General features: G+C 36.7%; 2 protein-coding genes across 3 annotated transcripts; one reads left to right on the top strand and one right to left on the bottom strand.

Moving 5' to 3' along the window:
• Positions 1 to 288: 288 nt before the first annotated feature.
• On the bottom strand, positions 289 to 4,905 carry LOC110380287 (uncharacterized). Of its 2 annotated transcripts, none has more exons than XM_021340233.3 (4): positions 4,648 to 4,905; positions 1,186 to 1,407; positions 554 to 716; positions 289 to 373 (listed from the first exon to the last, which is right to left on the bottom strand). In XM_021340233.3, exons 1-4 carry the CDS (start codon positions 4,783 to 4,785, stop codon positions 306 to 308), a joined length of 591 nt encoding a protein of 196 aa, XP_021195908.1. In that variant the 5' UTR covers positions 4,786 to 4,905; the 3' UTR covers positions 289 to 305. The 2 variants fall into 2 exon arrangements, with proteins under 2 accessions (XP_021195908.1, XP_021195915.1); XM_021340240.3 differs by having other exon boundaries at positions 1,252 to 1,407.
• Positions 4,906 to 19,000: 14,095 nt separating this feature from the next.
• Positions 19,001 to 21,420, top strand: LOC126053903 (uncharacterized). The gene is made up of 5 exons (XM_064037924.1): positions 19,001 to 19,816; positions 19,937 to 20,029; positions 20,369 to 20,382; positions 20,580 to 20,719; positions 21,122 to 21,420. Exons 1-5 carry the CDS (start codon positions 19,001 to 19,003, stop codon positions 21,292 to 21,294), a joined length of 1,236 nt encoding a protein of 411 aa, XP_063893994.1. The 3' UTR covers positions 21,295 to 21,420.
• The last annotated feature ends 3,258 nt before the right edge of the window (positions 21,421 to 24,678 follow it).

Raw genomic sequence — 24,678 nt, 5'->3', positions numbered from 1 at the left:
AAGGTGGCGATCTGTCAGGAGTGGGGGCACCGCTCGATAATATATCTTATCACAACATTGGCTCAACTTATCCGGCCCGTAAAGCACTTCTTACATTTGAGGGGAAAAAATATGGGTCGCTGTTGCATTTTTTGTGTGTGGTTTAAGGAAAACAGGAAAATTTACAGTGTTTGGTGTGTAAATAACTTTTATGGTGGTGAATTTTGATGTCAGTATAAACTTACTAGTACCTTAATTTGTCCTAAAAGGATCGGGACCTTGAATATGTTCGTAAATAAAACTAAAGTATTTTGATGTATGGTTTTTTAATACTCATCTATGCTTAGAAGGCTCATCCTGTACGAACTGACCATAGATATGAAATGTGTCCATCCTGCAACAAAAAAAAATAATAATTATAAAGAGTTAAAATATTTTCATTTTCAATATATTTTTTTTCAATTTGAATTGAAGCCAAGAACTTTATGGACCTAATTTTGCAGATGTTTATAGACTGAAGAGATTTCCGTAGATTTAGAAAGCCAATGGAACAATATTTTGCATTGCTACTTACCAAGACCTACGATCAGAACGATGGCCATCCAGATCAGTGCTACACTGATAGGGTAACGTCCCTCCACGATCAACACCAATGGTATGATAATAGCCAGTACCAGCTGTATACACAGGTACACAACACTGAGCCATATATAATACGACATAAGGTCGAGATTCTCCTGAAAGCAAAGCATTTGGTCATTTGATCAATGAGCACTAAAGGACAAAGATTATATTAATAAGCTTTGGAGTAACAGAGTTCTCAAGTGGAGAGCAACACTGGGTTAACGTTATTGTAGGTTCTTCTGATCTATGGAAGGCGAGCAAGGAACGAGTGATATGACACAGGCCAGGTTACTTAACAGGCTAATGGTGGAAATAAGATCAAGCAATCTTGGACATGTCAACAACATGACTAGCGGAGATGTCATAACGCATATCTCCTAAGAAAGTAGCACGCCAAAATGCGGGTGTTCTGAGGACGAGGAACGCTACTAGCTTCGCCTTTATAATATCTTTCATGAAACCAGACCATCATAAAAAAAAAACACCTATTACTCAAGACCAATCTTTGACAGATTGGTTCGATAAAGAACCTAAACATCTCGTTAGTTCTAGTAACTGATCATCGTACGTTGCTTGACCTACCTTCCTCATGGCATCTCCGCTATCTGTCCTTCCTCCGTGGCTGTTGTACATTAGTATATTACTCACATCTAAGGCAGCCATTAGGAGCAAGACGGACGCCAACACAAACAGGATAGTGACGATGATGAATATTGACAGGAACACCACTAAGATCACCGTGGTGGTCGTCATATTCTTCCTGTCCTTCACCAGCAACATGGCAGCGCAGGTGAACCCCAGGAACTGAAACAAATAAGCATCACGGTATATAGGAATGAATTGTATATCTAGGTATAAAACTTATTTAACTATAAGTTGACAAAGTTTGCGCACTGAATAAAATTCATTCCTGTAAGCAAATAAACACATTACGGTTTGTTTCGGAAAGGTTTAGTCAGTGTCGAATAGCATATTCATAGCATATTAATATTCAAGAAGTATCCAATATTTTAATTTGTTATAGAGTGAAATTATAGTATCTGCGAGTAATGATTTAAAAAATATAATATTCCTTATATATGAGTAAAATAACGATCCATGGCGCAGTAGAGTTTTTTATTGATACAGCCTTTGTTTCCAACAATGGATTTGTAAAGAACAGCCAGTGTTAGTCTGAAAATGGTTATCATCAGAATTCCATAGAAGATAGCATACAAGATAGCACCAAACGTACTAAAATATAAAATCTATATAAAGCAAATTTTACGATTGGCTGAGCGAGCTACGTGGCTCAAGTCTGATAGCCTCTAGTGTGCGCTTGATTTACTACAGTAGTGAAGACTGCTGATTTAATTCTGACTATTATAATAAATGTGAAAGTAGCTGTCTGTCGCACTTTCACGCCAAAACTACGGAATCACTTTAAATTATATTTAGTAAATAGTCCTGAGACAAATCTAGAAAAATTAAATAAAGACCTTTTCCACGGTTGAAAGTGTGCTTCTCCCGGTGTGTGAATAAAACCGTGTGAAATAGCTAGCTATGTATAATTTGAGTTAACTTATTTCCGAGGTTTCATTCAAGCTCTATGAACTTACTAAGTAGAAAATATATCAAACACCTATGCAGAAACTATCCTAGTCAATTCGTATTTCACGACAGTAAATTTTTAAAAGTGTTACGAATAAAATAGAAGATAAAATACATTCTATAAATATCTCAGCCATTAATAAAAATACTGAAAAATAAATTGGCAATTTCTTATGCATATGTCCTAACAATACATGACCATTTACTTTCAAAGATCATACAAAAGAAACGACAATTTTTCATTCATAGCCATTTTGGTTTGAGCAAAGTTATTTTCTACAAAGAAAACTTGGAACGTATGCATGAATCGTAGTTTCAAAGCTCGGTCGTTGCCACTAAGTCAAAAGTTAAAAAACTAAAATAAATATTATAGCTGAAAAGAATAGAGATTTGAGATATTTTTTTTCAAAACTGATGTTAACAAATCATTTTGAAAAATACACAATAGGTGCTTCATAATAGAAATGCGTAATTATAATGCTGTCTATTCAAAATAGTTATTAAGTGATGTCAACTACACAATGTATGTATTTGCGTATTGTTATTAATTTGACGTTAAATGAAAGCTCTAATAATTTTGATAGTTCAATGAACCATGACTTTTAATTATTTGGAATAATATTTGCATAATCACACCGCGATTTTATTGTGTATTTGTTTACTGAATTGTTATTTGTTGCTTTATAAAGGAATTGTAGCTGTGATGATTTATCGTTTTATTTGTTTGAGTGATAGTCAGAATGTTTTATGTTACTCAAATAATTGCAAATGTGTGAATTTAATTCCACCATGCTTCGCTCGCTGTTGTACCAAATTTATGTTTGGACTTCAAATACCATGACTTGAGTTTGTTTCAGTGTATTTATTGTGTTTGTTGGTGGTATAGTAAAGCCATATGCTTTACCATTCACAAAATAAACGTCATTATACATATTTATCAAATTGATAGCCAAAAAATTTTATTTAGATCAACATACCCGAATTTCTTTTCCATTTAATATAACATTTGCACTAGTAAGTCTCAATATTTTCAAAATAAATGACATTATGAACATTGATAATAATTTTAGGCTAGATTCATAATGTATTAGTAACCTAGGTTTACGGTAAGGTCAGACAGACCAGAATCTAATTAATATTGTATGATAAATTCACATCAAATAGTGATCTATGTATTTTTAATCTAGAATTTAAAATCAGGGTTGTGGTAATAAGCATTTCATTTAATTTAAATCAAATCACCTACTCGTTCTCTAATTGACGGTATGGCATACTTGAGTTAACAGAAAAATTTAAATATCTTTTTTTTTTCAGTCAATCCATATTCCTACTAATAACAGTCTGTCTGTCTGTCTATCGGGCCCTCACGCCAAAACCACTGAACTGATTTCATTGTAATTTGGTGCGCAGGCAGTCTAGAGCCTGAGGCAGGACACTTTTTACGGAACGGCGGATGGTTGTTCCCTCGGGACATGGGTAAAACCGGAACTATATCTTACTCTTTACAAAATTGACATCCTTCACCAAAAATTCCGTATTCTAGGAAATCAGAACTTTTGAAGAATCCTTAGAAACTGAACTGTATAAGTTTTAATTGGATGATCTTCGTAGTTACGAGATTTTCGAATAAAAGTATTGAAACATCAAAATAAAGCTACTACACTGATGCTTTGGTAAAAATATTTGAACAATATTTCGGAGCAAATACCGATCTACAATTTAATGTTTAGAAATATAACTTTATAAAAAGTATAAGTTCACAATTGAAACTTAGACATATTTTTATAAACTTCGATATAAGTAATTTTTGTTGTTCTTCCATACTTTTCTCATTGTTTTTGTGTCAATCAAACTGAAATGGTTGTTTACTTAATTCGACTAAAGGAGGGAGGGAGGACAAGATGAAATTGTTTCTGATCAAAACAATTTAATTACTTTTCAATCCCTGGGGCTACTAATAATTAAGAAACAGTTGTATGTCGCGTTTCATATATTTTTCTGCATAGCTGAATGATTGGAAAAGTTCGTTAATGTTATGTGAGTCCCTTCTGTAATTTGAACATCTTTAGCAGGCGTTACAGGCAGGTAGTCTGAAGCCACAAAATCTGACAGCCAGTGTCACCGAGTATCGAGTTACCCGGGTAGCGAGGTAGAGGACGTAAGATAGGCCGTCGCTCCATGTGAAACACTGGTTCTCAGCAGCATCTATTTAGAACTGAAGCCGACCGAAACATAGATAGGAAAAAGCAAGACAAATGATGATTATACAAAGTAAACCTTAACAAGGGGAAATAAGATACTTAATAAAAAATCCTACACAAAATATTTCCACAGCTACCACGCTATCCATTGTCCTAGATTCTAGTCTAAGGACGCTATAAAACGGGCCTTTGTTCTACTAAAGACATTACGTCTCACGATAAGGCGAAATTATCAAAGAATAGATGTCCTTACAATTCCCAGGGTGGCGATGAGTTTCACCCCGCATCGTATATTCACACAGTCCAAATAGGACGGAGCCTCCGGTATCTTCTCTATCAAAGCCAAAGTGTCATCTTCGTACATCACATCCATTTTATAGAAAACACTCATAAAAACTTCTACTAAAAATTCAATTATAAAAATTTGTAAAAACTAGAAAACAAAATGTAAAAATCGGTAAAAATAGTATAAAGTGACAATGCAAAAATAAAGTTTCTGACAGATGTTTTGATTTTTCTGTATCATAGACAGAAATCAATCCAAGAAGATTCTAATACTCGTCAGCAAATTGTTTCTGTTGTAGAACCTACTATTTCTGAGTAATGAATTATGATATAAAGAGAAATATTTATGACACAGTACATAGATTTACATTTGAATTTCATGGTATCACGATACAGCAAACAAGTTCCCGTTTGAATTAACTAACGGAAATTACATATGCATATTTGATTTTAGCATTAGTTTTACACAGGTGACCTGCAGCTTTGTGAATCAGTACTATTTTATGCCACACTAGATTCTGCCAGTGGTTTCACCTGCGTTGTATGGGACCGTATAAAAAATAGATCCTTCCTTGAGAAATGGACTATCTAATATACTGAAAGAATTATTCAAATGGGTGTCAAATAAGCGCATTCAAGCAAACATACTCTTCAACTTTATAATATAAAGTCAGATTTACAATGAACCAAACAAAATGTGTGTTTAGGAAAAATATCACATTTTTAGTTGGAGTTTTCTCCAAAATCCGGTAAGAAATAGTGGAAAAGAAGCGAGAGACACCTGTGTCACAAAACTCATGAAGGTGAATTTACCCGGGCAAGCTAAAGTTGTTTGCCGAGAGTGCCAGTAAATCAAATGAGCACGCGAGGCTTATCGCGAGCATACACTGCAGGACGAGTTTACTTCTAAACATATATTTTTTTACACTTCATGCATTGATGAAGAAGCTGGTTATGCGTTTCAGGATGTTTTATGCAATTAAGTTTAAACTATTTTCGATACAGTGAAAGTAATTTAAAATTACACATAAGTAGGTTTTATATACTACATTAACTACATGATGATATTGTTAGGTTTTGCAGAAATAGGTACCTATAAGTAAAATATTAAGTCAAGGAAATAAAGCATTTTCTATAACTTATTTTGATTTTGAATGACACTACGATCATTTGTTAAGCTTAAAAATCTACGGAAATTTTCATACTGTTTTTACCCTTACCCATTAGGTAAAACTCATATGCATACTCATGATTACCGAGTTCAACAACTAAGGGTTGTAATGACGTCTATACGTTCCGGTTTCCATCCAACAACTCACCTATTAAACTGTTAGAGTTAGAGCATTCAACGTCTAGTTTCATGCAAAGCCATTCTGTTGTTGCCATTCGACAACACAACAATGGATTCCTGGAATAAAATTGCAACGGCATATTTGATTGTTAGTATTTCATAAACTACGAGTTTTTGTTTATATTGCCTAACGAATAAAGTTTTTGTGCTAGGCAGTTAGGACAACAAGGGGCTGGATCCGTTTTTGCTAAACAAACGTATCTGTTAGAATGGACCTAGTTTACGAAAAGGGGTTTTGAAGCAAAAACAGCGCTTGATAGCGCTATTCCGCTTATAACTCGCACAGTAATGTATGTAAATAATTGTTCCCCTAAGCGTTTGGGCTCAAGTATTTAGCGTAAAACGTAAATCAGTGTAAAATATTGTGGCTTACAGTTTATCACGCAATTCAGGCTGGCGCGAGACAAACCTCCGTTTCACTGTACATCAATGTAAATTGTGTGAAAACACCCTTAAATCTACGGTAAGCCAACAATAAACGTTTAATTGAATCGCTGACAATGCAATTAAGCTATAATTGAAACAGACGCTAAGCATATTTTGAACAGCTTTTTATGTAAATTAAATTCGTACTTCAGCATCGACGAATGTGATTAAATGAGTTTAGTGTCAGCATTGTGGTTAATTTGAATTATGGTTAAATCGAATTAGTGATTTCAGTTTGTTTGAAATAAGGTGTGGTAGACATAATCCGCATTTATTTAAAACAACATGATGAGATACTATAAACAACTTTCGTAAAAGCTGAATAAAACCTATTAAACCATACTTTACATTTTAACCATACTATAGTTTTTTACGTTTTTTAGCTAGCGACCTGCTCCTGCTTAGCACGAGATAACAATATTTCCCCACTATTTAATGTAGCTAATTATGCATACAAACCTTCCTCTTTAATCATTCTATATATCTATAAAAAACGCATGAAAATCGGTTGCGTTGAATATTTAAACGACAGAAAAAGCGACTTTGTTTTATACTATCTACTTATGTAGTAATAAGACTGAAAAGTTTAGAACCATCTAAAAATACACCTTTATTGGTACACATTACAGCTAAAAAGGAGTATAGGTATAAATTACCGGCTGACTGCTGATATTCCCGTACTATGACTATCCGGGCACAAAGCCAGGAGGATACAAGCCAAAATAAGTGCAATGGCGCTACCTAAATAATGAAGACGACCTCTGTTGTTTGTTTATGCAAGTTTAGTTATGATGGTGTTGGAAAATGTTGTTTAGGATTAAATAATTTGAAGGAACATGGTGGGCTTTAGTCAATAAGAGTCTGACACTCCCTCACACTGCACCCACAGCGGGAGGGGTCATTTGATGATTTGCCATAAAAAATAAAATTACAATATTCTTTGTGAAGGTATATGATGAATGTTTGGTCGCCCGATCGTTTGACTGTTAATACGTATAGAGATGTAGGTATAGTAGTACTCATTAAGTATAATTTTGCCCAATAGGTGAACCTTCGAACGGCGCATAAGCATATTCCGGGAATCGTAACCGAGACGGCAATAAGAAAGCGTAGGTGCCTATAGTAATCCAAACTTTATTTAATTTGTCAACATTATTTACGTATCTACTCATATAAACCAATATTCTAGTTAAGTATATGTATAAATATATACATACAAAGAGTGTAATTTATTCAGTAGAACACAAAACCGTCTGGCTATGGAAGACGGCTTTAGTTGTTTTTAATTAATTACTCCCGAGGGCCCGGCACTTAACGAAGATTCGCTACTGTTAAGGTCAAGGACTTGACAATTTGTTAAAATTAAGTAAGAGTACTTAACGGAATAACATTAAAGTACTTCTAGTGTCTACAAGATCATCTATATAGTTAATAGGGTTATATAAAAAACTTAAATCAAGCCGACCTAATTCTTTACCACCGTATGAACTATGAATGTAACCGAAAAATTCTATGTTATACTGACATGTCTTCATGGCGAATTTCATCTCAACTAGATTAGCCGTTTCATCGTGAAAGGGTAACAGACAAACTCACTTTCGTCATAATATTTGTAAGGATAAGCTGTACCTCATCATGAAAGAACATAATGCTATCTTAAAAAAAAAATACCGATAACCGTTCATCTGTCTACATGCCAAGGGCCTCCTCTCTTTTCCAAGTGGACTGCATAACCACAAACTAAAACAAAAAACTCCAGCCAGGACTCGAACAAAGAAGAGGAATTCCTAAACGTTCCCACTTGTAAGCCTAAGCTTTAGTTCCTCTAGAAGTGTCGGTTATCTCAACAATTAGGACCGACACATCCCCTCGGTGAGGCTTGCTCACAACTTCAAATAAGGTTTACTTCTTCAGTACTTTCTTACCGTATCTAGTTTTGAGGCATTCTATGTAGAATTTTTATTACACTAGAGACGTCTTTGTTGTAAGCTGATGGAAGCTTTTGTTTTTACATATCTTTGTTCGTATTTTAGTATATTTGTGAAGGCTCTCTTATTCACACTTCACTTCTTTTAATGTGTTTGAAGAAAGATGGAAAGCCGTGTTATTTTAAAAAGTAAATAAAATATTCAACCCTTAACAAGTAATTTTATTATTAAAAAACCCAATAATAAACCAAATTGTATTTACTACAAAATCTGATTACACAAAGGCAATAAAGAAAGAAAGAAAGAATTTTATTTTCCTTGGTTTGCTTTTTGTGAAAACAAAATCATATTACCTATTTTTCATAACGAAATGTTCCTTAACAATCTATTACTGTTTACGTAAATCTTTCCAATACTCCAATCCTAGCTATTTATTCAGTAGGAAATCTTGGCATACCTAAATATTTTAGTACTAGACTTATATCATCACATACGAATACCTAGATAATAATATACCTACTTGTTGAAAGAATCCTAATAAATACACGATAATAGACGGTCGTGTCTATAACCTAAACCAAGTTTATCTAAGAAACTAAATCCTCAGAGAAAACTCCTTTTATTTCCCTTTATATTTGGGTTATATTTTTAAGATAAAATCCTGGATCGTTTGATTTATCGCGGTCGTCTGTATGACCTTGATCGGTACTCGTGGATTATAATATTTCAAAATATTGATCTTTCTTTTGTATTTAAATAGGTACACAAGGCAAAGATTTTGGTAAATGAAAAGCCTTCAGGACTGAAAATCAGCGAGGGAATTTAAACTATGTAGAAATATTTTCTTTATTTTAAAATTTTTTCAGTGTAATGTCCGGCTTCGTACCTTTATATACCACATACCAGAGTTACGGTACGGCAAAGTCGCCAAACTTGATTTTTACGAAGCATACCCAATTTCTGACATATGGCGCGATACCGGCTAATTTGAAATATTATTATAATAGCAGTCCATCATGACATAAGTTTAAATTAAAGTGCTCTAAAACAACACGACAGCCCTCCTAATTTAATTACTTTCCGAAAACAACATACCGAACTATAAAGGTCACAAACATGCCAAGCCGACGAAGGAAAAATACAAAAACGATAAAAAGTTATTATAACTAAAATATACCTACATATATGAAACATTCTTATGCGGTACTTATATAGCAGAATGGAATTCTTCTATGAAAGTAAACAACCCGCTGAATGAAAACAAAGCGAGCTCCACTCATATAATGTTATGCTGCTTTTGAATGCGCTAATATTATCCGACTTTTACGCATTTTGAGCAAAGAGATTCTTTTCACTGTGGCACTCCGTATATACGGGAACAAGAATACCAGAAATTGTGCAGTGCAACCTTTCCAATGGCATTTGTGTGTTGCCGAGTGCTTTGTTTTTTGTTTAGCTACAAGGAAAGCCTCTCTCCGCTGGCTCTGCTATGAAAAACCATTTTAATTACAGAAGGCACGGTGTTTATGTGGTGCGGTGCTGTTTAAGCTACCTTTTGAATGGAATTACATAGAATCCCCACTTAAATCTCAGCTTCGTGTTCCGCTTTAAAATGGAAATGCAGGATAATGCCAGGATGAGAACGGCTTACTTGACAGCATTCTGGTAAAAAGTTAAATAAGGAAAACCGAAAGAAAGAATATTATTTCAATTACCTTTGAAAGCTTTGGTGGGATATTATTGTTCAAGATGGAGCAGTTTTGCTCCACAAAATTTAGACGACCGTGTAATTTTTCAAGTGGAACGCTTTTTTGGCAATTTCATCCGCATGCTGTCAAATTAAGGGGACAAAGGGCAATCATTTTGAGAAGGACGAACTAAGATTAGCATAACATAATTATTTAATTAAGAAAAACACGGGGGTGAAATGAAAAAAAAAAGGATATCCGAAGCGAGTGTAGTCCTGGCAAAACAAAAGCTAACCACGGCTAATGAGAGCTCGTTAAGATAATAATTTCCTCGTGGAAGGGCATTTCTGTATAATAAATCATTTGGTTTTTACGAATCTTTGCCTTGTCATACTTTGTGAAGTATATCACGGTTATAATGATTCAGGACTATTAGGATTCATTAGAATGGTCACGCTTTTGAATTAATAAAAAGATAATTCTTAATTATTATAGCGGTTAATTCTGATTCTAATCAGATTAACCCAAATTTTAATTTGTTAACTTTTTTGACCTTTATCTAATTTATAAAATATAGTCGTTCCGTACACTTTTAAGTCTTAATTTTGTAGGGACTCATGGATACTTTTTACTCTCTTACACAGAATCTGCAGAACATGGAACACAATATTACACAACTACTCGTATTACATTTTGACTCCGTACCAAATCCTAAAGACTACATAACCGAAGAAAGAATTTAAAAATTCATGTTAACAAAAAAATCGCGTTCAACCTTTTCAAGGATTTACCAAAAATATTTCGCAACACGAGTCGAATATCGAATACCGCCGATCCGTCAGTCCGTCAAGCATTTAGTCGATACGTCGATACTCCGAATAAACTACATTCATATTTAAATGTATTCAGCGTCCTTTATTATTCATCCAACGAAGACTTTCCGGTACAAGGAATCGCTTTTCCCTACCCATTATTGTAAGGAATGCGTCGGTAGATAAATCTTTTTCAAGTTTAATGCAAAAATTGTGTTTATGCGTCGCGGTATGAAGTTGAGTTTCTTCATTGTTATGTTGTTAATTCTAATAGAACTTGCCTGTAGTATTTTTGTATGAAATTACGAAGGAAACTGGCACGCTAATGGATTCGAACCGTTGTTTAAAAGGGGTACTCAGGTACCTACACCCATCTATTTTTAACTCTATTTGGGTCTCAATCATTTGTTTTTGTGCTATAGTGATTCCGGCTATATCCAGATTCATTAGCTATTATATACCTTTTGGAATATGTGTCTACTTGTCTAAAATGTTGCTAGCTCAACTGCTGTAATATTTTCATAATAAAATATAATGAAGGGATTTGTTTTGCCTCGTTAATGAAGTAGTTTCCTCTACGAAACTTCTGAGATCAAGACATCTTTAGTTCCTTATAACAACAAATAAATAAATCTAATGTATCAACCTATAACCTTGAGTAAAATCTCAGTATCCCAAACCTTAACGACTTAACAAATTGTACCATTCCAGTTTAGGTCGCGAGATAGTTTTGTCCCTTCACCGACTCGGCCATTATCCCTGGCGAACAAAGCCTAGAAACATATAACCTCTTGAAGAGCTTTGTTGGCTTTCTAGCAATCAATCTTTCCTATTATGACGTCACAGGTGTCAAGGTTCTTACCACGGAGTAAGGAAAGATGAACCACAATGCAGGTAGGTCAGGCGCCTTTTTTTTTTAAACGGTTTTTTCTAGGTCATATTCGTACGGTGGGGATGATTAAAACGATCAGATACGAGAGAACTAACGAGGCGTTCGGATTCTTTGAGACATCTGTCAATGATTTTTGGTATTACAAAAACTGTTCGGGCCCAAAGAAGGCGTATAAAGGGGAAGACAGTAACGTTGCTCGTCAACCGCACACCCATATTTTTTCGCGCGTTACTTTCTAAGGAGATTTTCCATTATGGCTCCCTTCCTAGTCATTTCGTACTCCATGGTTCTTACGAACTGTTGCTCCTTTTATACTCGCATATAAGTTGTTCATCAATCATAGGCTGTTTAATGTACGGAGTATTATAGTAATATTTTATACGCTTGTTAAGAATAGATGTTTTGCTGGAAAAATGTTTTGTTTTGATGAGCTTTGTTTGGTAGGTCATTTGTTGTGAACTAGTTATTTTTCGTGATTTGCCTGTACCTAATATCTTGAGGAAAGTTGCAATCCCAAATAAAAAAAATAAAAAAAAACTTTTTTACTGCTATTTACATCTACTTATATAATAATTACCAACTCTTCTTCACTGACAACTACTTTGAAGGAATTTATAAAATGTTTGAATATTGACCTACATTCTTAAAATTCACATCAAACGTTTACATACACTTTTACATTATTTTCTTTCCAAATAAAAGTCCGTAGATAAAAATACTTCTCCATAATATAACGTTAAAATGTCATGCGCTCACAAAGATGATAGATGCGCCTAATAGCTTCTGATTACGTCAAAATGTCCCCCGGGACACTATTATACTTGTCGGCGCCGCCGTAGAGAATATGAGAATACGTCGGATTAGAGTGACAGCTGAGGAAGTGTCACTCTGACGGAGCGTCAAGTTGGGAGCAGCGCGGGAACTTTGACATAAAGAAAAAGGCCCGCGCGCCCTCACCAGGCGAATCGTCTCAATTCGACGTCGTAATTTAGTTTATTGTTTGTTTTTCACCATAATTGTTATTTCTTACTATAAAGTGTACTCAAGACAGTGCTGGCATTATTATTCATTATAAACTAAGCGTCTGCGGCTAGAGTAAACGATGGAGATTTCTGATGTTGGTAACGAAGAGCCGACATCAGAAGTGGGATCGAAGAGAGGTCATGCCGTGGATACGCAGCCATCAAAAAGCGACCCTGCAACGCAACTATTGTCAAGCATGGAGTCGCTCTTATCCCGGTTGGTCTCAATCCCACCGCCCCAGGCAGCAGTAAGTTCTAATGTGACACCAAAACTCATCCCATACGATCCTGACGATAAGGCCGCAGATATTGAAGATTGGTGTGCACTAACCGAAGTCATAGTAGAGAACAAAATCTCGATGGTGTCGACTTACTAATGGCACTCACTAGAGCACTCAAAGGTCGTGCCGCTACCTGTTTAACCAAATTAAACTTGAAGAACATATCCTGGTGTAGTATTAAACAATTGTTATTGGCTAGATTTGCCAAACCGAAACTGATTCAAGATCATTTTGATGAGATATTGCGATTTCAAATCGAGGCTAAAGAAACTGCATCTGAGTCTGCGTTGCGCTTATGGAGCATGATCGAGCAAATTCCAAAAGCAGAATTATCCGAAGAGGTTATTACTGGGTTTGTCATATCTGTTTTATGCCAGAAGGATAACTTGATACGTAGAGAGCTAACATCCCATGTCGTTACTACTCGCGCTCAGCTATTTCGAATTCTTAATGGCATCTCGCTGAAACGCCGGACGGATAATACGGACGGGTGTCAAGACCCTGATGTGAAGCGACCGCGGACGACAGATACGAGGTTTCTTGGCAAATGTCATCGTTGTGGCGTAAGGGGTCACAAACAGTTTGAATGCAAATCGCGTAAGGAAGATCAAGTATCGAAGCCTTCAGATTATTCAACTTCCACCAACATGCAAGACAAAACCATTACCTGCTTTTCGTGCGGAAAGACTGGACACACGTCACCAACTTGTCCCGACAAGAAGAGGCCCGGTGGGTTAGCGAACAAAGAAGTCAACCTCTGCGGCCATGACCCCTCCAGATCCTCGCTGGAGACATCTTCCGGTGAGCGGTTTCCTTTTCTATTCGATAGTGGATCATCTTGTTCACTCATAACTGAAAGTCTCTCTAAGCGGTTTCCGGGTACTGTACGCAACGATTTAGTTTACCTTACTGGTCTTGGCGGTAACGACGTCAAATGCTCTAGTCAAATGTTAAGCACAGTTACGATTGGTGATGTTCCGGTTGACATTACATTTCACATCGTGCCAGATTCCGATATTTCTGTGCCGATTATTATAGGTAGAGATATTTTGGACAAGGGTTTTTATGCAACAATTGATAATAACAAAGTTGTGCTTAATATCAAACAGGAGGCTAACTTTTGCATAAGCAAATTTAATGCGTACTTTGTTTCTGAGGTTGACACGGACTTAGTAAATGAAGATAAAGAAGCACTTTTAAGAATACTGAACAAATATTCTGATTATTTTGTTGATGGTGTACCAACAAGGCGCGTTAAAACAGGGCAGTTAGAGATTAAGTTGATAGACCCCATAAAGTAGTTCATAGGTCACCTTATCGTTTAGCACCGGTAGAAAACAGGTAGTTCGTGAAAAATACAAGATCTTCTTGATGCAGGAATTATTCGTGAGAGCTCCTCCCCCTTTTCAAGTCCTATACTTCTTGTAAAAAAGAAAGACAATACGGATAGAATGTGCGTCGACTACAGGGAGCTTAACTCAAACACTCATCCAGAACATTATCCATTGCCTCGCATAGAGGAACAGATAGATCAACTGACTTGCGCTAACTTTTCTCATCACTTGATATGGCTAGCGGCTTCCACCAGATCCCTATTCATCCGGATTCAATTGAAATGACAGCCTTTGTAACTCCTGAAGGGCAATATGAATACCTCACTATGCCCTTTGGTTTACGTAACGCTCCATCCGTTTATCAAAGATGCATCAATAAAGCCTTGCAAAATCTCAACGACAAGCCTCTAATTTATATGGATGACGTTCTCTGCTATTCCCCTGATATTTCTCAAGGCCTGCAACGCCTAGATGATACCTTGTATGCCTTGACAGATGCTGGTTTTCCCTAAACCCCAAAAATGTAAATTCATGAAAGTTAAAATCAATTATCTGGGTTATTCAATACAAGCTGGCGAAATTAGACCAAACTCACTTAAGATTCAAGCTTTGGCAGATGCACCTCCTCCAAAAACAGGCACACACGTTCGTCAGTTTATTGGACTCGCGTCTTACTTCAGAAAATTTATTCCCAGTTTTACAAATGTCATTGGACCTCTTTATCCTTTAACTAAATTGAAGGGACCGATTAAATGGACTGACAAACATGAAGATATTCGTAGCAAGATAGTTGAGATTCTGACTTCCGAACCAGTTTTAACAATTTTCGACCCAGAACTGCCTGTTGAATTACATACAGACGCCAGCGCTGATGGCTACGGAGCAATTCTCATTCAAAGGAAAAACCGCTTGCCTCACGTAATAGAATATTATAGCAAACGTACATCTGAAGTAGAATCTCGCTATCACTCGTATGAATTAGAGACTTTAGCCGTCGTACGAGCGGTAGAACATTTTAGGCATTACTTGTATGGCAGGCGATTCACTGTTTATACAGATTGTAATTCTCTAAAGGCATCAAAGTCAAAAGTTGACCTCACTCCACGTGTACATCGCTGGTGGGCAATTTTGCAAGCGTATGATTTTGACATTGTCTATCGCGAAGGTCGCGGAATGGAACATGCTGATTATCTCTCCCGTAATCTACAACCCGAAGAAGGTGCCTCTTCTAACATATCTCCTATTAGGAAAGAAGTTAAATTTGTAGAACTACATCAAGGTTGGCTTTCCGTGGAACAGAAACGAGATAGCGAAATCCAAGACCTAATAAACAAGCACAACAACAATGATATGCCTGATTCGGTAGCTCGCACGTATGACGTTAGAGATGGTATTTTATATAGGAAAGTCGAACGAAATAAAGCTACTGTGTGGTTACCTGTTGTTCCCCGATCCCTTATTTGGACACTAATTAACCATGTTCATAACGAAATACAACATCTCGGTAGTGACAAAACGTTAGACAAACTTTATGAACAATATTGGTTTCCCCAAATGTCTAAAAGTGTGCGACAATTTGTTGATTCGTGCATAGTTTGTAAAGCGTCTAAAGGGCCTTCGGGAGCTCAATCAGTTCGCTTGCACTCTATCCCTAAAGTACCCGTGCCATGGCATACGATCCATATAGATTTCACTGGGAAATTGAGTGGTAAAAGCGATCGCAAAGAATATTGCTCGGTTATCATAGATGCGTTTAGTAAATACGTTCTTCTCGAGCATACGGCGTCACTCGACGCCACTAGTGCGGTGCGTGCTCTAGAAAAAGCTGTCCATCTCTTTGGGGCCCCTAAACGTGTCATTGCAGATCAGGCTCGATGCTATATTAGTGCCGAATTCAAGAAATTTTGTACTGAGCATAAAATCAGTCTTCATTTCATTGCAACAGGTTCTAGTAGAGCGAATGGTCAAGTAGAGAGAGTCATGAGAACGTTGAAAAGCTTGCTTACGATAGTAGAAAATGAACAGAACAAAACATGGCGTGACGAACTAGGCAATATTCAGTTAGCGCTAAATAGTACGAAATCCACAGTGACTAAATACTCACCAACAGAATTAATGTTCGGGATTCGCGCACAATCATTGGGTATGTCTAAAATTTCTATCGCACAATCGGACGAGGAGATTAAAAGGTTAGATTTAGAATCCGTTAGAGAGAATGCGTCAAATAATATCGAAAAGGCTGCATTAGCAGACACTCGTCGGTTTAATCGTGGTCGCGCTAATATCAAACCATTCACCAAGGGTGACTTTGTTTTTCTCAAAACCGGTGAACGAAACCAAACTAAATTAGACAAGAAGTTTAAAGGGCCATTCATTATAACATCGGTATTAGAAAATGATCGCTACGAACTGAAAAATATTAACGGTTCAAATCGCGTTTACAAATATGCTCATGAGAACTTGCGTCCAGTACCTAAGGGGCATACCGGTTTACTTGAAATCACTGACAGCCTATTGAATGAAGAGGAGACCGTGTCGGCGTCGGATGAATTGACACAAAACAGTAATGATTTCGGTGATACTCCAAATTTCGGGGATATGTTGCGTGCAGACTCGGTCACTGCTTCAGCTGATTCTGAAACGCTCACTGCGTGGTCAGATACGCTTAGCCTCTATGACTCTGACACCTTAGATGTACAATATGAAGTCGAAGTTCATACTGAGCAGGATCGTCCATAACAGAAAGGTTAGTTACTGTGTTATGTATTATGAATGAGTATGTGTGATAGATCAAGGTTGAGAGACAGTGCAGTCCGGTCTATGTTTGGGATGTTGTGTTACACAAGCTGGTCGAAGGGACAGTGTCGTCCGGTCCATGTCGCTTTGGCGGCTGGTCGAAGGGACGCACTCGTCCGGTCCATGCTTGTGACAAACTGGTCGAAGGGCAGTGTCGTCCGGTCCATGTCGCTTTGGCGGCTGGTCGAAGGACGCACTCGTCCGGTCCATGTTTGTGGTTGTGTTATACAGGCTGGTCGAAGGGCAGTGTCGTCCGGTCCATGTCGCTTTGGCGGCTGGTCGAAGGGACGCACTCGTCCGGTCCATGCTTGTGACAAACTGGTCGAAGGGGCAGTGTCGTCCGGTCCATGTCGCTTTGGCGGCTGGTCGAAGGGACGCACTCGTCCGGTCCATGTTTGTGGTTGTGTTATACAGGCTGGTCGAAGGGGCAGTGTCGTCCGGTCCATGTCGCTTTGGCGGCTGGTCGAAGGGACGCACTCGTCCGGTCCATGCTTGTGACAAACTGGTCGAAGGGGCAGTGTCGTCCGGTCCATGTCGCTTTGGCGGCTGGTCGAAGGGACGCACTCGTCCGGTCCATGTTTGTGGTTTTGTGTTATACAACTGGTCGAAGGGACAGTGTTGTCCGGTCCATGTCGCTATGGTGGCTGGTCGAAGGGACGCACTCGTCCGGTCCACGTTGTGGTGTGTAATGTTATGGTGTATGAAGTTATGGTGTGTAAAGTTGTAGTATGTAAAGTCGCCGTGTGTAAAGTTGTTGTGTGGGCAAAATGTTGCTTCTGTATTATGGTAGACATTATGGCATTATGTTCGTCAGGGTGGACGAGCGGATCATTAGCCGTGTACTGTTTTGATCTTTCCAGGACGCCATTAAACTACTACGTCCGAGGACGGACGATTGTCAGTCTGGCCGTGTCGGCGCCGCCGTAGAGAATATGAGAATACGTCGGATTAGAGTGACAGCTGAGGAAGTGTCACTCTGACGGAGCGTCAAGTTGGGAGCAGCGCGGGAACTTTGACATAAAGAAAAAGGCCCGCGCGCCCTCACCAGGCGAATCGTCTCAATTCGACGTCGTAATTTAGTTTATTGTTTGTTTTTCACCATAATTGTTATTTCTTACTATAAAGTGTACTCAAGACAGTGCTGGCATTATTATTCATTATAAACTAAGCGTCTGCGGCTAGAGTAAACGATGGAGATTTCTGATGTTGGTAACGAAGAGCCGACATACTTTATTTTTCTATTCTACAAAATAGAGACATAAATCAAGACTGTGTTTTCAAAATAAATCTATGAAGGCTTCTGTTTGAAGAAATATGGCTAGACAAAAAGCATTAGTGTCAGTAATGCGATTAAGTTCTTCAAGTAAAAGCAAAGATTATTAAGTATTTCGTAGTATTTATTAAATTATGTAAAAGAAATGTTACTTTACTGCAGTCAAAAATATATTTTAGTTTTTAATGATAGTAACAACCAAGTCAAAAATGGATCACTTTATACAAGGTATACTAATTAAGCACGATGACTATTATAAAACCAAAATAAAGTAAAGAAAACAAACATTTCACGAAATTGCTTTAATTAAAACAATTTTGATAAAACGATAGCCAATGAATTATTCAAGCGTTCCAACAATTTGGAAAGTATTACACCAATTGTTGAAGTATAAGTAATTAGTTGGACATCAATCAATGTGGATTAAAGATTTTATCGATGTTCAATGTCATCAAAATTGTTTGACAATAATACTACCGTTTTCTCTACATCATTGGCTATTCGTTACTGGTTAAATCATGTTGTTTAACGGGTTACCTAACACAAATGTGAGTGTCAACAGAAGTTCAAAAGTTGTGCCCATTACCGTGAAACCAACACAAAGGAATAATTACGTTCCTTCAAAAACTGTGTCAGCGATACAAACTATAAAATACCAAGTATGTACCGCGCTAGTATTTGGAATAAACAGATTGTACTTGTTCAAACCCAACACATTTGTTCTACTTCTGAGTTATGTGTACACAATTTTCTTGCCTATCTTGGTCTGGGATATAATGTTTAATGCTGACGATTTATCTGCTACATACTTCGTCTTCAAATACACGTGTTGTATTGAATACGTTTTGCTTATCAGCATTTCTGTTTTCACCAGTCGGAGCAAATTGGTGAACCTTCTGCGAGATCTTGACAAGTTTGATTCGTTGTTGAATATTAGAAAAGACTTGAAAGTCATTGATTCCGGGTACATCAGTGTCTTCTGGTTTTGCGGCTGTTTTATTTATAGTTTGTGTGAATACATTTGCTGCTACTTCTACTTGACAGTTTTCATCGATAGGTCTGTTTACTGCCTTTACGTGATGATGTTGGCTCATGACTGTGAACAGATTCTCTTCTTCGTTCTACTGAGAACGATTTATACGAGACTGCGCGTTATTAAAGCTCATGTTCTGAAGGTGTTTTCTGCTGAGAACAGAACGAATAATTATAGACGGAAGTTGGATAAAGTTGAAGCGCTGTCGAACAATGCACAGCTTGATATTAGTTCTTTGCACCGGGTCTACGATTTGCTTCACAAGTGTGCGGAACAACTCAACTCTATTATGAGTTTGTCGGTAAGTTTCGAAGAATTGTTTGCTAATTAAAATGCATTTTGAAAGTTAATTATCAATTTAAAAGTTTTCCTCTCTCTTTAAAATTAATATTTCGCTACGTTAATAGAGTCCTTTTTCCAGATGATGATAATATTACTAACTGCGGGATTATCCACAACAATGCTGCTGAAAATGATGGTCAAAGTTATACAGACAGTTACTGTGAGCAATAGTGTAAGTCAAACCATATCTGGTGTGTTAACATTTGACAATTATCTTATTGCCCTTATTGCGTAGTTGAAGAAACATAATAAAACGCTCCGTACAAATCAAATTAACAATTGAACACAGAAGTGGAAATATCAAGCCAATATTTACTCGCAAATTCGCTAAGGAACCGCAGATTACAGTGTGGCTGTCAGCTAAACACTTCAGCTGACTATGATCATCAGTGTAAAAGCGATACCTGTCTCCGTGGGTATGTGACCTTTTGCTTCGATGTAGGTCAGGAGGCTTGGCAACTGTAGATACACTCACGTGCAAAAATATGTAGGTGGACCACTTAAACGAAAGTTGAATGCAATTTTGTGAACAAAAGTTTTGGGAGTGTTCAGAAAATTTTGTATAAGCAGTATATAGCAGTCAGCAATATTTTCAATATGTTTCGAAAAGAACAAACCATGTTGCAAATGCCCTATAGGGGGATCTATACTTCTCCTTCTCTCAGTCACGGGCTTAGGTTGAAATATCTGACTTGTTTCTTTTTATTACAGTTCGGCAAAAGTACTATAATATACCTCTTGGGCCGTGGCATGAAGTACACAGGACTGGTGGTGGTGCCCTGCTACTACTCCAGAGTCACGTCGTCACAAGTTGCTGCCATCCGGACCTGTTTGCACGATGCTGTCAATTCGCACCCTTTAGGTATGATCAGCCAATTCTTTTTAAGTCAAATCTTCAAAAAACTACAAAAAGTTTTTGGGACACGTGTTCCCAAAAAAAATTATTATTATACTCTCATTTTTCAAAAATACTTAACACCCTAAGTACTCCCTCGATTCAGTCGAGATCTGACCAAAGAACTTGAGTATAAATATGAATAGAAAAAGCAAAAAAGATCAACAAAATGTTCTGGTGCTAAATTCAAAAGCTCTTCAATAAAATCTCTGGCAAATTAAGTTACAAAACAAACTGTGCTAAAAAGACATCTTTACAATTTTAAATTCCTCAATTTCTTGTTCCTGCCTACAAATCATCTTACAGTAAAAGAGCATCTGAACCTTTTATAACATACTTCCACAAATCAATGAAGTTATATCTTTTCAGATAAAATCGAGCGGCGTAAAGTGAAAGCCTTCTTTCAGCTGACTCGGGAGAATGAATTCACTTACGCCCTGGGAGGGGTGATTAGGCTCAATATGTCTTTGCCTCTGAGCTACATGAGCTTATGTACCACCTACTTGGTTATTTCGATACAGTTCTCCAAGTTTTTCGACTGAGGAATTCAAGTTAGAGATGGAATAATAAGTTCTTCGATGTTTAGAGAATGTGCAAATGTGTTCTTTGTTCTTAAGAAAATAGTACCTAGATGTGGCTGTTATATTTTAATAGAACTGAAGATTTAACTGTTTTATTTATTTGAAAACAAAAATATATTGGCTGGCTCTCAAAATACCTAACCTACATTGAAGCCATTAAACACAAATGGTCGTTTCTAATGAATAGCGGTAAAGCTATCGATACGTTAATTCCTAAAGGAAATTGACCACAATTAGTTCGCATGTTAGCCGTCGCATGTTTTAGTCAAACGTTTAGTTAGTCCAAGCTCGTTTTTTAAAACGAAAGCGTCATTTAGGTCCCTGTTGACTGTTATGAAGGGTCGAATGGCCCTACAAATTGCACGAAACACGTTCCCTCTTGATTAACTTTCACAAGCACCCGCACTTGGAATTCTAATAAAATAAAATTGGGTACCATCGATACAGTTCAACATTTTCGCTGAAAACTAAAAAGGTTTTAAACCTACAAAATTTGAAGGGCCTAACCGCTTTTGTTAGGGGAGGTAATACCCAATCAGCTATCGAAACCGATTTTCTCTCTCATCACGTTCGATTGACGAGAATGTGACGTTGCCAAATTTCGATTTTCGTCTGCGAATTTTCGTTAACCTGCGCCATAATCATTGGAGCTAGAGAGATTCGGGCTATAGGGAACGAATGGCGGGTTTCGAGGCAGGGGAAAAAATTAGAGAGATAACATTCAGTTTTATTGCCTACCGTCCGTCTCCGCCAAAATTCAGGGGTGACGTAAATGGGCTAGGAGGCTTGATTTTTAGGATTCCTTTGTTATGCTATATAAAAACTCTCGAAGTTTCTCGAAAACGATTATTTATGATTGATATTTGTATATAGAAACAATTTTGATGATACTTTGGTCCATTTTAAGGGACCTAAACAGGTGTGCAGACAAATTATTTGCAGACTTTAGGGTGGGCAAAGGTAAGATGAAAAATATGCAGATCATCTTATATTATACCAGCCATCACTCATTCGATTAAGTTTGTAAAGCCTACTCTTTACATATGGACAAAATTATTTTCGTTTACTGCATTATTTCGTTTGGTTTCAATAATTAAACTGTTCTAAATATGATTTTTTAAACATTAAAATATAAATATTTTAAAAGATTTTCACTACCAATTCAAAGCATTTCTTATACGGAACCCGCGTCACGTTTAGTAATCCGACATGATCTTGGCCAGTTTTCGTCTGAAGGCTTGAATACTCGAGGGGTTTTCCGTAATAACAAAACGTTATTTAACCTTTTATTTTTGAAGACAGCGGTTGGGTAGTATGTACTGGCACTGTGTTATTATAATGTAAACCTTTTCACTATATTTAATGTATCATATTTTATATAAAGCCAGGTTATGGGTCTTTAATAACTTACATGTAGAACAATTACATTACCTACTGGTGTGCTAATGATGATGATGGTTTCCTGATTTCTATGTTATAACATTTTCCATATAATTCTTGAGAGAAGATTTAACTATTGTTTATCCAATGACAGAACAAATGGAAATAACTAACCAAATAGGCAAAGATGCGCTGTTCAACTTCATTGTTCCAACACTTTTACCACCACTCTTCGACGAGAAAAACATTGATGCTACGATAAATCGAAAAAAACTCGTCGCTATGTCTTCATCACAATTCAATACTGCTGCATAAGAATCAGATAAAATGTGGCTCGAAAGTTTACAACCCTATAAAACGTCAAAGGATCTGCCACAATACTAGATTCGGGGACATTCACCCCTTTTGCTCATAAAGAGGTATCTTACGCTGGAAAAAGTAGAATAAAAGAAATAGCGAATTCTTTTGTTTGTTTAACGATTGCTGTTGTATTGTGTAGATATAATTGGCTTTGTAAACATTTTCGGTATGTTTATATACCTCTATATAAATGCCAGCGGCGTGCGTTGCTTAGTTGGGCGGAATCTCGTCTGAAGATGTCGGTTATATATTTTGAATAGAGTCTCAATTTTCAAAATGCTCATATATTATAAGCTTTACCTAGTTCATCGCTCCTTACCCAAGCCTCTGTCTCTGATCTTCATCTTTCATCAACCTTAAACTCATGCCGATTCGGATATCGAGGATTAAAATATGAATAGAATTGCATTATTAAGAGAGTTTAATACACTCGGACCTATATACTTCAATCTAGTGCAATGTATATTTATCAGAAGTTAGTCAATAAACACATGTATTCCCAGAAATAGTTCGAATGCCCGCATCGGAAGGCCCTTGGGAACGATTTCTATATCTCCTGAATGTGGTTTGTGTCTTGAGCAAACCATATATCTTGAATAAACATGGAGTGTCCCATAAGGCCCTGAGCATTGATGGTGTTTCGCAGAAATAATGGGGTTTTCCACACGATACATTAATATGCAGAAGTTCTATACAGAAACTTGAAAAATGAACGTTTTTTTTTTTTCAATAAAAACCAATTTTGTCTGCCTCTTCCTCATCATCATCATCAGCCTATAGCAGTCCACTGCTGGACATAGGCCTCTCCAAATGCCTCTTCCTCAGTCCATCCAAATTTAATATGTCTGTTAATCGGATTTTAGCCAAATTTTAGAAGCTACTACCTACTAAGAAATCAATATTCTCAAAAATTTACCCTTGGGAGAAAAGAGGACTTTAAAAAACTCGGCTGGGCAGTCAAAAATATTCCCTGATGTACTTAATTATTCATTTTGTTAATCTACATAATTTTTTAGGAACTTTCTTCTTGAATGTTTTTTATTTATCGATTTTCTTAAATTAGCCTGTTGCTGGGTAAAATTATTCTTAGCTTTTAAATTAGAAAAGAATTATTCTTTCTCATATAGCTTCAATTCGAATTAAGCGATCCATTTTTTATCGTACCGATGTAGTAAATTCTCTCATATCAACGTATAAATATCGATTATGCAATTAAAGAATTGAAGTCCGACTATCATTCCATTGTGCTCGGATTCTATTGAATAATCGCACCGAGACGAGAAGCTGAATATTCTAAAATATTCTACATTCAAATGTAATAGTATTTATAGATGGCTTCCCTAGTTTAAGCACTCCGGAAGAAAGATTGATTTACTCTCATTTCTATGCACGCAATTTAAAAAGGCATCACAGAATTATATAAACAAATCCTCTTTGCAGGTTTCATGTTAAATGTTTTTGTATGTTAATAAACTACTACTATAAATACTTTAATAATGAGCTTTGAAAACAAAGCAATGTGCGTTTTTATGAGAATTAGCTATATTTAATTTATTCAGTGGGAATTTGCGTTTATTTTTGATGATACAATTTTGTTATTCACTT

Source organism: Helicoverpa armigera, chromosome 14 (genome assembly GCF_030705265.1).
Source record: "Helicoverpa armigera isolate CAAS_96S chromosome 14, ASM3070526v1, whole genome shotgun sequence".
NCBI lineage: Eukaryota > Metazoa > Arthropoda > Insecta > Lepidoptera > Noctuidae > Helicoverpa > Helicoverpa armigera.
Note: the sequence above shows the minus strand (reverse complement) of the source record. Positions and strands in the feature narration are given on the sequence as shown.

Coding starts and splice junctions, on each gene's coding strand:
- LOC110380287 (XM_021340233.3), bottom strand. CDS start 4,785: ATGAGTGTTTTCTATAAAATGGATGTGATGTACGAAGATGACACTTTG. Junction 1,408..4,647: donor TCATCGCCACCCTGGGAATT/GTAAGGACATCT, acceptor TATTTGTTTCAG/TTCCTGGGGTTCACCTGCGC. Junction 717..1,185: donor GCGGAGATGCCATGAGGAAG/GTAGGTCAAGCA, acceptor CTTTGCTTTCAG/GAGAATCTCGACCTTATGTC.
- LOC126053903 (XM_064037924.1), top strand. CDS start 19,001: ATGTTGTTTAACGGGTTACCTAACACAAATGTGAGTGTCAACAGAAGT. Junction 19,817..19,936: donor ACTCTATTATGAGTTTGTCG/GTAAGTTTCGAA, acceptor TCCTTTTTCCAG/ATGATGATAATATTACTAAC. Junction 20,720..21,121: donor TGTCAATTCGCACCCTTTAG/GTATGATCAGCC, acceptor ATATCTTTTCAG/ATAAAATCGAGCGGCGTAAA.